At 40.0% G+C, this 14,162-nt stretch overlaps 1 protein-coding gene across 5 annotated transcripts in view; it reads left to right on the top strand.

Annotated features, from left to right (window-relative positions):
* USP24 (ubiquitin specific peptidase 24) overlaps positions 1-14,162 on the top strand; it is a 114,644-nt gene that overhangs the window by 98,211 nt on the left and 2,271 nt on the right. For 2 of the 5 annotated variants that reach the window (XM_075936047.1, XM_075936045.1), the window contains exons 55-66: positions 1,173-1,269; positions 2,550-2,666; positions 3,222-3,314; positions 3,655-3,757; positions 5,026-5,147; positions 5,554-5,667; positions 5,934-5,999; positions 8,723-8,789; positions 10,624-10,702; positions 11,452-11,527; positions 12,866-12,952; positions 14,016-14,126. In XM_075936047.1, coding sequence (XP_075792162.1) covers positions 1,173-1,269; positions 2,550-2,666; positions 3,222-3,314; positions 3,655-3,757; positions 5,026-5,147; positions 5,554-5,667; positions 5,934-5,999; positions 8,723-8,789; positions 10,624-10,702; positions 11,452-11,527; positions 12,866-12,952; positions 14,016-14,126 — 1,132 coding nt within the window. The remainder of the gene's footprint in view (positions 1-1,172; positions 1,270-2,549; positions 2,667-3,221; positions 3,315-3,654; positions 3,758-5,025; positions 5,148-5,553; positions 5,668-5,933; positions 6,000-8,722; positions 8,790-10,623; positions 10,703-11,451; positions 11,528-12,865; positions 12,953-14,015; positions 14,127-14,162) is intronic. The other 3 variants (XM_075936049.1, XM_075936048.1, XM_075936046.1) reach the window with 2 other exon arrangements.

Genomic DNA, 14,162 nt, shown 5'->3' with positions numbered 1-14,162 from the left:
AAGCTTTAAGCATTCTTAAATATTTGGATGATAAATCATAATTACTTTGAGAAACTAACTCTTCAGTGGTCATACTGTTTCTCCATGAATCACCGATCATTATATATTTCTAGCTAACTAACAATTATTAATTGAAGCAAGAAGATTCAAGGTTGATATTCTTTCCGTAATTTGAATTGAGAGAACCCTTGACTTTGAATGAATGGCTTTTTATTTTTCTGTATCAAACTGTCGTGTTTGAGCAGAGTTCATTATCTGCGTGCTTCAGGGTGTTTTGGATTTCATATCAGGAAGTAAGTTTGCTGAGTTCTTATTTTAGATAGTGTTTAGGCGTTTCCAGTATAGCTATTGTGTAATCAAAAATGGCAGATGTTTTAGAACAGAGGACAGGAGGTGGTGGTAATCGTTTTTCTATTACGCTGCTTGTAAAAAATTGTATTTGCTAGACAAGATAGCCTGGGAGGTTAGCATGTAGTCATTTAAATGATTAACCGATAAGCCTGGGTTTATTGATTAATCCTGATAACAACATGCACATGCACATCCACCCCGCTGCCTCTGTATCAGAGACAGCGAGGAGGGATGCAGGAGGCAGTGCTCAGGGGGAAGCCAGCTTGAAAGCCAGTTCCCCACCAGCACCAGTTCCCACGGAGCCACCTGCCTCCACCTCTCTCTCCCTTCCCCTATCAAAGGCAGCAGCGAGGGAGGGGAACAGGCAGGATGCCAGTGTTTGCCTCTCTTCCTCCCCCCCCCCCCAACATGTAAACATGTAACTGCTAAAATTTCAAGCAATTACATGTTTACACAAAAAATGTTTAACTTCCCTAGTACAAAATAATCCATCACTTCTGAGTAGCCTTGAATCTTTACTAGGAATCTGCTATGTTAATCTACTGTATGCTATGTATAAAACTACTGATTGAAGAATGTCAGTGTTAGATGTGTGTAATGTACTGTAACTTCAGTTTGATCTTTTAAAGTGATCAAATGCAGTTTCAAATGCTCAGAAAATAAAACATTGGAAATTGCCATAGTAGCAGGCATGATGAATGCAAGCCTCAACTCCTTGTCCTTTTACAGAGCAAATGCCAAACTTCAGCATGAATTAGATGTGTAGACACACCAAAGATTTGATCCCAAGCTCCCTTCAGCTGCTTTGGTTTTTTTTCCAGAACTTTCCTGTTGGAATGCAGTGTAAGAGAGGTACGAGTTGCTGCAGCCACCATCCTTGAAAAAACGCTAGATGGTGCCTTGCTTTATCAGGATAAGGTCAGTGATATTTCATTCTGAATTAGTGTATTTATTTTTGTAATGTTATAGCTCTCACTGTATTGCCAGAAAATACCATGCATCTCTGATAATGACCAAAGTAAAAGGCCTAATAACTTCATTCTCCATAGTTCTTCAATTCTTGAATCTCCTCATGCTCATTTCCTCTAGTCACAATAATGTAATGTACCGGTCTTGGAATCCTACATTGCATATTATGAATGTCTGGGTGACATCATGGGATCTCAGCCTTCAGTCTATACAAAAATTTGCTGTGGAATGACATGCACCTTTTAATTTTAAGGGATCGAGTTTAGATAAAACACAATATTTCCTGTAAAAATATAAATAACATTCAGGTTTGTCTCAAATTGAATTGGACCCCACAGGAAGTTTTTGAAAAACATTGTTTGGAAACTATTCTTTCATTCTCTTTTGATATTACCAAGACTGGTTCACAAATTCTGAGTCTAGGAGTTTCCTGCAACTGCTTCCCTTTCCATATCTGAACTTGGAAATCTCTGACATCAGCATAGTATTCTGGAGTGAATATAGGTTCAATGGTGGTTAGAGGGTTAACTTTGAGCGGGAAAGCTTCCATAGGTGAGCTTTCTGACAATGTTCCTGCTTACGTGCAGTTGTCCCTACTAATACCAGCAGGGAAAAACCACAAGAAAATATGAAACAAGAAAATGTTCTAAACCATGTTTTTTCCAAGTGAATGTAGGTAGACCCACTGTCATGGAGTTGTCCTTGCATGGCAAGAGAAATTGTGAAAACCTGATCACTGTTTTGTGCTTTTATCCTATTGCCATGCATTGCATGTGCCTTTTAAATTAGTACAATTCACAGCGGGAATTTCCTAATTTTGTGTATCGACTTTTTCAGTGAATGCTTCTGTGTGATGGATTAAGATAACTCTCCCATGAGGAGGAGGATGTTCCTACCCCTTAGGCTACTGTTTAGGAAGTTGTCTAATTAAACCTGTAAGGATGGTCTGCTAAATAGCCCAGTGAGACACAGCTGGCCAAATTCCATTTCTCTAAGCAAGTTCTGCTGAATGTTGATATTTCTTTCATTTTCATAATGAACATAAATATTGCTGTCTGAAAGAGGAAAGCGTGTTTTGACTGTGCTTTGTCCTGGTTTAACTTTTCTCATCACACTAAATACATCTGAATATAAACACAGTGATAACTAGTCCTTCACCTTGATATGGAGGTGTTTTTGAATGATTTGTATGGTAGTCAATAGCTACTTTAACTATTACTTTTTGACAGCTAAAAAATCTACACCAGTTATTGGAGGTGCTACTTGCTCTGTTGGATAAAGATGTTCCAGAGAACTGTAAAAACTGTGCACAGTACTTTTTCCTGTTCAACAACTTTGTACAAAAGGTAACTAAATAAAACAATTGCTTTTCAAACTATTTTAATTTGAAAGAGCACGAGAAAAGGAACTGGTTATGGATACGCTATAATCTATTTAAGAAAACGGTGGTAAGGAGAACTTTACAGAATTCAAATGAGTAAAACTATCTCTGTAAAGTACATGGGTTTTGAACACTTAGCTTGGGAGAAAAAAAATGTAGAAATATAGGCATTTAATATACATGTTAAACCCTGTCTGTATCGGTTAAATGTAAATGCAATAATTTGACAAAATTTAAAGAAATCAGTTGAAAGTTTTACAGTGGATAGTTGACGGTGTATATAATAATGTGGTTTCTAATTTTTAAAGTTACACAAAGCGTACAGACCACTAAAGTAGAATTTTGAGTTAGTATCCTTTTAGTGCTCTTGCTATGTTAAGAAAACACTAACTGATAGGGAAACATTCACTTCATATGTAGGGAATTTGGATTGCAGCCTGTACAGTGAATTACTTTTGCTCTTACAAACATAATTCTGTACCTATATAGGTATGTAATTTTGTGTTCTGTCTTTTGACAGCAGGGTATAAGGGCTAGCGATCTTCTTCTCAGACATTCTGCTTTAATGCATATGATCCATTTTCTCCTTGGCCCCAACCGGCAAAATAACCAGGTAATACAGAAAAGGCATGTGTGTTGTGTGTACTTAGGTTCACCCGTTGCCATATTTTTCATATGTTCAAGCCGGAGGATGATTTTTTTCATTAAGTTTAAAAGAGCACTCCTCTTTGATTTATTTTTATCATAACATTTACATCTGCACTTAAACACCATTTTTTTGTGTGAATTGATGTTTCATAGCTGTGCTGGTTTGAAAGAGTCTTTATTATACGTAGAACAGGAAGGTTTCACTGCTGCCAGAAAAGAAAGTTATAGATGGTGGGCTTCTTTGAATGTGATACTACTGATGTGAACAGGAAGCAATGTATTTTTCTCCATGCTTTGCCAAACAGAACCGGAGATGGAGTTCAGCGCAAGCACGGGAGTTTGGATTCCTTCACAATACTGTGGCACTTCTTGTTTTGCACTCTGATGTCTCCTCACAGAGGAATGTGGGTAAGAGTTACCTTTCAATTTTTATATGGTACTTTGCTGCTAGGATCTTATTACTGTGGATGGAACTAATTTTGTCCTCAATGAGGAAATAAGATTGCCTTGAACATTAAAAACAAAAGTGTGTGTGAAATAAAGTTGCATCCACGTGTTCACCTGTGTACATGAAGAGACATTAGGGTATACCATGTTGAGATAAAAATATGGCTGGCACTCTAGGCATGTGTGACATTTTTATAGCATCATATCACCTAGAAGTTTCCAAGAACTTACCAGCATGAGTGAATTTAAACCATCTTAATACAGTCTGGATAGTGAACCAGACACTGCCAGCTTTCAGCATTTACTTCCCTTTCATTTCTCATGTCCCTTCCAACCCTTTCAACAGCATATTTTTTTTTAGATAAATTTAAATGGCAGTTAAGTAGCCAGCCTCCTGCAGGTAGAAAGACACCCCTGTTAAATAAGTTCTGTGGAAGGGATCAAAAGACAAAAGTTGGGATCCTCATTGCCTGAAGTGCACATTAGATATCCCCTCCCTCATTCGAAAGTATAGTTTCAGTACTACACAGGGTTGTAAATTTGCCAAACTGAGATGGGGGTGAGTTTTTAAAGAATTAGAAACGTGCTAAGCTCTGATGAAATATTTGAATGTGATGGTAGGTGATTGTGTAGGGCAGTGTTTCCCAACCAGGGTTCTGCGGAACCCTCGGGTTCTGCAGAACATCATCAGGGGTTCCGCGAGAAATCGTGAAAATTAATTAATTTTTTTTTCTTACAATGTAAGCTGTCATATATATGTTGCTCTTTACAAATAAATTTTCTTGACAATAATTTAGCAGTAATTGAATTGCGCTCCCCGCTGTCAACTTTCTGGCCAAGCAAACGTTTTCATAGGTAGGGGTTCTTCGGGATATGAAAAATTATTTTAGGAGTTCCTCCATGGGAAAAAGGTTGGGAATCACTGGTATAGGGACTTAAGATAAACATCCAAAATTAGTGTATGTAAACTCATTTGCTATGGCCTTTTAGTACTTCCTTAGGTTGTCAGTAGGATGCTAACAATGTAATAAATAGTTCATTTTCTATGCTCAAGTGATGGTGTAGTAATGAGTATTGTATGTGGTGCAGCACTTGAGATATCAGCACTTGAATCTATTTGCTGCAACCTTTGTTGGCAACAAACTCAACATTGTCACAGAGAATATGGTGGTTTTTGAAATGCTGAACAGTGTTATATCTGTGGGCTCTGTATTCCGTTTTTCTTTTAGCTCCTGGTCTCTTTAAACAGCGTCCACCTCTCAGCATCACTGCCTCAGGTCCACTTCTGGCCCTGCATGAAGAAGTGGAAGCCTTGTTGTTCCTATCTGAGGGGAAGCCTTACTTACTGGAGGTAGCTGTTGTGCTAAATGTCTCCACATGTTGTGTGTTTAAAAGCTGGTGTTATGTTGGTTCTTTGAAATACCATTACACTTGAGATTCAAAATGAACATTTTACCCTTGGAACGCACATCTGAAAATATCACCTCAGTCTTTTTACACTGAGAAATTTCAGTGAATTAGCTCGTAAGTGGGCTACAAGCCAAATTCTTGTTGAAAACAAATGTAGCAGAGATGGAAAATGACAATATTAGGGAATGCTATTATGGGAGACTGACTTGGCCACTGTTGGGTAAGAAGAAAATTGCATCCCTTCTGAAAAAAAAATCATATAAAAAATCCCATTTAAAAACTTGACCCTGCTTTTAAGAGTAACTCTCTAACTGCATTGAAAAGGCGTATGTGTCTCTCTCTTTTAGGTGATGTATGCATTACGGGAGCTAACTGGATCACTGTCCGTTCTCATTGAGTTGGTGGTGTACTGCTGCTTTTGTAATGAGCACTTTTCCTTCACTGTGCTGCATTTCATCAAGGTACAAAACTTATCAAAGTAGATTTTCAGCATATGATCTGTTCTAGGCTTTTGATTTAGGGTAGTATCTCGTGCTTTAAATATTTGGGGATCTTAAGTATTCTCTGCAAGCTCTTCGGCACTTCCTTTAGGTTTTACATTTTGAATAAATAATTCTAACTTTGATTTTAGTTTACAAAAAAACTATTAAACAGTATATTGAATTGCATCAAATATATGTTGATGTGTACTCTAGCGTCTGATGAATTTTGTATTTCTAACACACAGAACCAGCTGGAAACTGCCCCTCCTCATGAGCTGAAGAATACGTTCCAGTTACTTCATGAGATATTGGTAAGTGAAGAGTAAAGACATGTATATGAAGCACTGCCCAAGATGACTGAGTTACGTGTAAATACCTAATTCCAGGAAGGCATTATTATTATTATAGCCACAGTTCTCACACATGCATCCTGTAATCTTGCCTCCTTTCAGATGAGAGTTTGTCTCTTCTATGCTCTCTTATTTACTCAATATTGCAATAGTCGATGATATGCCACAAGTCACTTATTTTTCATTTTGGACCTGAAGGGTGTCAGGTTCAGGATTCTTAGGAATGATTGGAGGGGACACAGCAAAATAAAGAAAATGGATTTCAAGAAGGCAGACATTAGCAAACTCGGGGAGTTGGTAGGTAAGATTCTATGGGGAAAGCAAGTCGAAAGGGAAAAATAGTTTGCGGGTTGGCAGTTTTTCCACAGAGGCATTAGGAAGGGCACAAGAGCAAATCTCATGCCTAGGAAAGAGAGGGGGTATGGCAAGAGACTATCCTGGCTTGATCAGGAGATCTTCAATTATCTGAAACTCAAAAAAGTCCTACCAAGAATGGAACGTTAGATCAGATTACAAAGGATAAACATCAACAAATACCAACAAGTCCATAGGAACAAAATTAGAAAGACCAAGGCACAGAATGAGATTATTAAATAACCTAGAGGCATAAAGGGTAACAAGACAATATTCTACAAATACATTGAAATCAAGAGACTAAAAATAGGGAAGGCTGGTTATTCAGTGGGGAGGAGGAACAATAACAATGTGGAAATGGCAGAAGTACTAAATGACTTTTAGTTTTTCACCAAAAAGCAGTTGGACATCTAACTTAATGCCAGTGGAAACGAAATAGAATCAAAAGATAAAATAGAGAAAATAAATGGAAAAAATATCAAGACAAATGTAGATGTCTTCATGTCACCGAGGCTTGATGAAATACATCCTAAGATACTCAAGGGGCTGAGCCATTAACTATTATCTTTGAAAAGTCATGGATAACAGGAGAGATTCCAGAGCACTGGAAAGAGGAAAATATAGTGCTCATCTATAAAAAGGAAATAAGGACAACCCTGGGAATTACAGGACAGTCAGCTTAACTTCTGTACAGGAAAGACAATGGAGCAAATAATTAAGCAGTCAGTTTGCAAACGCTAAGAAGATAATAAGGTGATAAGTAGCAGTCAGCATGGATTTGTCAAGAACAAATCATGTCAAACCAACCTAATAGCTTTTTTTGGCAGGTTAACAAACCTTTTGGATGCGGGAAGCAGTATATGTGGTATATCCTGACTTTAATCAAGCTTTTGATTCTGTCTTGCATGACCTTGCCATAACAAACTAGGAAAATACAACCTAGATGGAGTTACTATAAGATAGGTGTATAACTGGGGAGGAGGAGAGACTGTTCCCAGAGAGTAATCATCAGTGGTTCGCAGTCAAGCTGGAAGGGCATATCAAGAGAGGTCCTGTAGGAATAAGTTTTGAGTTCAGCTCTGTTACTTTCTTCAGTGATTTAAAAAATGGCAAAGAGATAACATTTATGAAAATTGTAGGCAGTGCAGGCAGCCCCTGACTTGCGATGCGATTGGTTTCCAGGGAAGCGTCGCAACTCAAACCCTCATTTACAATAGGTGCCGTGCACCATTGTAAATGTGGGGCCGAGGATGTAAGTCAGGGGTTTTCGTCCCCTTTCGCAATTACAAAAATGGTTGTAAGTGCAGGGCGTAGTAACTCGGGTGATCAGAAGTGGCGGGGGCAGGGGTTCCTGTACCAGTCTGAGAGGAACAAAAGACAGGACTATGCAGCACTTTAAAGACTAACAAGATGGTTTATTAGGTGATGAGCTTTCGTGGGCCAGACCCACTTCCTCAGTCTGGGGGGGATTGCAAGTGCTTTAGAGGATGGAATTAATTCAAAATGATCTGGAGAAATGGACTGAGGTGAATAGGATGAAATTCAAAAAGGACAAATACAAAGCACTCCACTTAGGACGGAACAATCAGACACACATACAAAATGGGAAATGACTGTCTAGGAAAGGAATCTGAGGGTCCTAGTGAATCACAAGCTAAATCTGAGTCAATAGGGTAGGACTGTTGGGGGGGGAAAAAAACCCTACAAACATCGTTCTGGGATGTATTGGCAGGAGTGCTTTAAACAGGACACACTAAGTAATTCTTCCACTCTATTCCATGCTGAAGCCTCGACTGGAGTATTGTGTCCAGTTCTGCATACCCACATTTTAGGAAAGACATGGACAAACTGGAGACAATCCAGAGAAGAGCAACAAAAATCATGAAAGGTCTAGAAAACATGACCTATGAGGGAACCTGGAAAATATTGTGTTTCTATAGTCTGGCAAAGAAAAGACAAGAGGGGATATGGTAACGGTTTTCAAATACAAAAGGAGAAGGTACAAAAATTAACTTCTGAGAGTAGGACAGGAGGCAATGAGCTTAAATTACAGCAAGGGAGGTTTAAGTTGGACATTGGGGAAAAAATTTCCTGACTGTCAAGGTGGTAAAGGACTGTAAAAATTGCCTACCTAGGAAGGTTACGAAATTTCCATCATTGGAGATTTGTTAAGAGTAGGCTAGATAAACAATTGTCAGGAATAGTTTAGATAATACTTAAGTTTTCTGTGAGTGCAAGGGACTGGACTAGATGACCTCTCGAAATCCTTTTCAGTCCTGAGTTTCACATAACACTAAGTCCTTTAAACCTTTTTCTTTTTGTCTTCACAGGTCATTGAAGACCCTTTACAAGTAGACAGAGTCAAATTTGCATTTGAGACTGAAAATGGATTGCTAGGCAAGTAAGCCTATTGTGTGAAATGTTGTAGTGCTTTATTTTGATAAATGTTTGATACCTTGCTGAACAGAAGAACATGTTCATCGGATTTATTTCACATGTTATCCAAAAGCCAGCCATGGTAATAGATAAGAACATAGAACATAAGAACGGCCGTACTGGGTCAGACCAAAGGTCCATCTAGCCCAGTATCCTGTCTGCTGACAGTGGCCAGCACCAGGTGCCCCAGAGAGGGTGGACCGAAGACAATGATCAAGCGATTTGTCTCCTGCCATCCCTCTCCAGCCTCTGACAAACAGAGGCCAAGGACACCATTTTATCCCCTGGCTAATAGCCCTTTATGGACCTAACCTGCATGAAATTATCTAGCTTCTCTTTAAACTCTATTATAGTCCTAGCCTTCACAGCCTCCTCTGGCAAGGAGTTCCACAGGTTGACTACACGCTGGGAGGAATGGACTCTTATTGCTCCCAAATACAACAAATTCATTGAGCCAAGAAGAAGCTGGAACTTAGGTACATCTGGGGAGGATGTCAGGAGCTCAAATTCAGATCCGCCCCAAACTTAGGAGATGTGGCACACAAATATACGGTATTGTCATTAGGTTCTCTTCTCCAGCCCCATTGTGCAATGTAGTCCTTGCACTGAATGCCAATTGAAACAGCAGTTAGTTTATAGGAAACAACCTTTTTACTGTGAGGAAGGACTGTAAAGGAAATGTGAGGTGAAAGAGATGGGACTTTTTCAGGTTTCTGGTTGACTTTCAACCCAGTTGCAAAACAGACTCCTTGAGAGGTGGGATCCTTTCATTATGCCTTTCATTCTGAAAGGACCCTGGTCACCATGTCCTTCAGTACTTTAGAACTACTAGCTCCACGTCCTCTCTCAGCTAGTTTTCATTCAGAAATTGGAAGAGGAATACAAGTTTTCTTGCTTTTTGTACTCCCGATTGGATTCTTAACTCTGAATGAACTAGTGACTGAACTGAAAAAGCTGCAGTGAAGAAAATATTCTCTCTGAACCTACAAATAGCTAACAAAAACTGGTTCGGCATGTGCACAAACTCTGTTCCAGTAACTTCCACCACTTCAGTGGTTTAATATAAATGATTTTAATAATTATAGTGAGTTAGATCTTAACCTAGGTCGTCATGATTTCAAATTCAGTTTTACATGATTTTTTTTAAATGTATTTTATTCAACTCAGTCTGATTTTCTACATTTTCAAACCTTTTTATCCACCCTGACTCTGTTTTAGGGTGCAGAGATAAGAAGCTTAATTACATAGAAAAATTGACTTGTAATTATGATCTATTATAGTCTTGTTCGTCCTCCATTAGGTCGGTACGAGGTGATGAGTTTTGCTTTCATTTATACATCAAAGAGTATTAGGAGTATTTGCTCCAGTTGGAAGTTGGTAAAAGTCTTTTGATACTGACATCGCTTGTTAATTTGCTCGTAGGTAAAACCATGTAAAATCTGTAGTACCTTAGAAAAGAGGAAGATAACAGTATTATCAGAGGTTTACAGCTTGTCTGTAAATTACTGTTTGAAATCCAGGTACAGGGCATAAAATAATTGCCTGCAGTTTTACTTTGATCTGGTTGAGACAAAAAGGAGAGTTCTGATAAAATGTAAAAGAATCTTGAACAGAATTAGTACATCAGGTATTTATAAAATATTCACACTAACATTTCTGAAAGCTCTAAAGAAAAATAAATTATAGACTACCTCTCGCTTTTGCCTTTGGCATGATATTTTCAATCAATATGTAGCTGTTTGTATCACAAAATTGTATGTAAATAATGTGTTAATACTTCTATTTCTCATTCCAGCCTTGATGCACCACAGTAACCATGTGGACAGCAGTCGTTGCTATCAGTGTGTCAAGTTTCTTGTTACTCTTGCGCAGAAGTAAGTAATGGTAAAAGGAAGTGAAAGGTTTGTTAAACTCCAAATAATTTACAACCTCACAAATTCCCAGCCTGTCACAAACCTCTATCTTGTAAACTGCACTCCTGTCACCACGAGGCTTGAGTTACTGTAATAAGTGAACTTCAAAGGCCCGACCTAGAAGTCTACTTGGAATTTTTCTGGATCTCTTGAAAATCTGATGCTAGATTCCCTAGGAATGGATTGAAGTTTTTTTAGGGAAGTGAAGGTGGGGTGGGGTGTTGTACCTAGTAGCAGCTGAGTTGGATTTCTCCTTCTGCATTTGGTTATACCAATGTCTAAAGCCAAAGAAGGAGAGCTGTATTGTATAGTGTTTAAGTCATTTGTCATTTGCTGCATGAGAAACATGTGTTTCTGCCAAACTAATGTAAGGAAGGATTTCTGATCTTTTATTTGAAAAGTTTGGGGGTTTAAGGATTTAAAATGTATGTTCTTGGTTCACTTTAACATGCAATTAGTTTCCATTATGTAATGGACGGTCTGATGTAAACTTTGCTCGGCTTCTTTTGTGTATTGTAATGTACACTTTTTTACTAAACCAGTTAATTTATTGTAGCATTTAAAAAAAACCTGTTTGCAATAATAATGTGTAGAGAAGACAATGACCGACTTGGTAATTGTAATGTGTGCAAAGGAAGAGCAGTCTCTGAATTCCAGATTTATCTGAAAGGATTGTGTTGTGGAGAATAATTATACTCTCAATTTCCAAGGTGCCCTGCTGCTAAAGATTATTTCAAGGAGAATTCGCATCATTGGAGTTGGGCAGTACAATGGCTACAGAAGAAGGTAATTGGCCTGTGGCAATTTTAGGGAGAGACTGTCTTCTCTTGCTTGTTAAATTTGCTGCCAGACTTCTATTATAAGCTGATTTGGGTGAATTTTTTGGACCAATAGGCTCTTCTGTTTTCAGGGTCCATAGTTTCAGTTTGGCCCAATGAATATTTATAGCTTTATACATTGAGAGAGAGGGACTGTTGCCTAGAGATTTAGGCACTTACCTGGGAGATAGACAATTTGAATCCAAATCTCCTTTCTGAATCAAGCAAACCAAAACGTTTTCTGAACTGATCTAAATATTGTCCCTGATTTTGGAGGGGGAAGGGGTGGTTTGCTGGCCAAACCAAAATATCAGTAATTCACCCAGCTCAAATCTCCTATTGCCATATTTTTGAGGTAGACATGATTTTCACCTTGGTTTCAGTGATCATTATTGTGACAGTAAATTGGTGATATTATTGTGAATCTCAAGTAGTAGTATGACATGGCTGAAGGGAAGCATTTGAAAAAGTCTCTTTATTTGGCTCCTTCTTACTTTAAAATGGAAAGGTTTGTGTGTACAGCTATGTACCAGTAAAGGACACTTGTATATAACTTTTATAAATCAGAATTTTTTTTTAAATCTATGGTGATCCTCATGACTTTGTGCTAGAGTTTGAGGCTGAAGCTCATCATAGAAAATGCAGTATGGAAATCTGTCCTTGCCAGCGTGCTGGAGCAGGCAACCAGTCTCCACGGGAGACTCCTTAAAATCCACTCCTTAAAGTTCAGCACAGCAAAATGTGTGCATTGAACAGACACCACTTTTCCTCACAATAGCTAGAAGCCCCTAGTTCCCAATCTCTCCCAGCTAAGGCAGGCCCAGCAGTGCTTCTCCAGTACTCAAGGAGACTTAAGAAATGGGAAGCTTAGCAGAACCAGTCCACATTCTGCCTCTGCTGTCAGGACTAGGCCGTGATCTGTCTTCAAGCACTCTGTCCCATAATCCCAGACTCTCCAGCTGTAAAAACCTCCCATCTTTCTCCCTGACACCTTTTACAAAGAAGCTGGGTTGCCAGTACAAAAACTGGACCCTACTGAAAATGTGGTAACTGGCATAAAATTCAATTTGCTATCAAATAGAAGGGTGGCTCTTATGGATTTTATTCATTCTGAGTTTGGCACCTTTTAATGAATTAAATATGAATGTTTCAGCGATGCTGACATGGACACTCCAGTTTGCTACGCAGGTCTGCCACAGACTTTGCTTGTGTCTTCCCATCCAGCTGTGGAAGATGCAAGCGAAGCCTTAGGCATGTCGTGTGTTTCTGCTGCTGAGTGTTTAATTTTTATTTGGCTTTTATTCAGATGTCCGAACACTACTGGGCTCCACAGAGTAACGTATCCAATGAAACCTCCACTGCAAAAACCTTCCAGCGCACTATTTCAGCACAGGTACATGCCATAATCGTGGGCAGCAGTTCTGTTGTCTCCATTTCCCCTGCCGCCACCTCAGAGAGGGACCCTTTTTTCATCTTTCTATAGACAAGTGTCTTTTAAGTGCACTCTTGGAGGTTGGATCTGAAGTGTGTTCCTGACTGCCGTGGTCGCCCATAGTGAACCCATTACAGGTTGTACCTTGTGAGGCAGGCTTAAGACCTGACCTGTCCCAGACCACGGGAGGTCAGTGCCGGCCCCTCTGCTAGCACTGGCTGTGGGGCGCTCTCTGGCGGCAGTGGAGGGCCCAGCACTGACCAAGCGGCGCTCGGGAGAAGAGGCAGGGTGGCTGCGGAGCTGCACTGCCACACAGGAGCATACTAATCCCAGTGGCCACCAGGCTGTGCTCCCAGCTCCCACCCAGCCTCTTTCCCCGTCCCTGCTCAGTCAATGCCACCCCTCTGCAGCCACCAGCTGCAGGGCTTCGTTCCCGGCCCTCGGCCGCAGAGCTCTGCAGCCACCCTGCCTCTTTCCTCTGTCCCCACTCCTCCCCCCTTCCTCCCTGAGTTTGAGCACCGCAAATGAGCTATTTGCAGCGCTCCAGGAGGGCTGGGGAGGAGTTGCTAAGCGGAGGGCCCAGCTCTTCCCCGGAGTGCTCCAGCCCGGGACCACCCGCAGGGATGCCAGACCACAGATGACCAAAGTCTGGACTATAGGGGTCCAACCTGTATTCGATACCACTAGAGACGTAAAAGTGGACATGTTAACCAAGGAGCCTGGGCTCATCAGTTAACCTTCACTGTTACCCGCAGCCCGCCCACCCCTCTGCATCGCGGCTCCCCTAAGTCAATGCTAAATGGTTATTCAGTATGTCTCCAATATATTTACCTAAATAAATGAATTTTAAAATCCCTAGACACCACACAATTACCTCAGTTACTTCCCTTCTGCAGAGGGGGCAGATTAGTTAGTGTGAGATTAAATACTGGGAAATGTTGGGTTTTTTTTATTCTGAACCACTGAATGAATGGAGCATATGGCCTTTTAACATCTAACCTCTCTATTCTCCATTCTGCCCTAGGACACGCTGGCATATGCCACAGCCCTGTTGAATGAGAAAGATCAGTCTGGAAGCAGTAATGGATCAGAGAGTAGTCCAGCCAATGAGAATGGAGACAGGTATCTACAACAGGTAAATAATAATAATAATCCTGTCTCGTGCTAAGAA

This window comes from Pelodiscus sinensis, chromosome 9 (genome assembly GCF_049634645.1).
Source record: "Pelodiscus sinensis isolate JC-2024 chromosome 9, ASM4963464v1, whole genome shotgun sequence".
NCBI classification, from domain to species: domain Eukaryota; kingdom Metazoa; phylum Chordata; order Testudines; family Trionychidae; genus Pelodiscus; species Pelodiscus sinensis.
The sequence above is the reverse complement of the archived record's forward strand: the minus strand, read 5'-3'. Positions and strand labels throughout refer to the sequence as shown.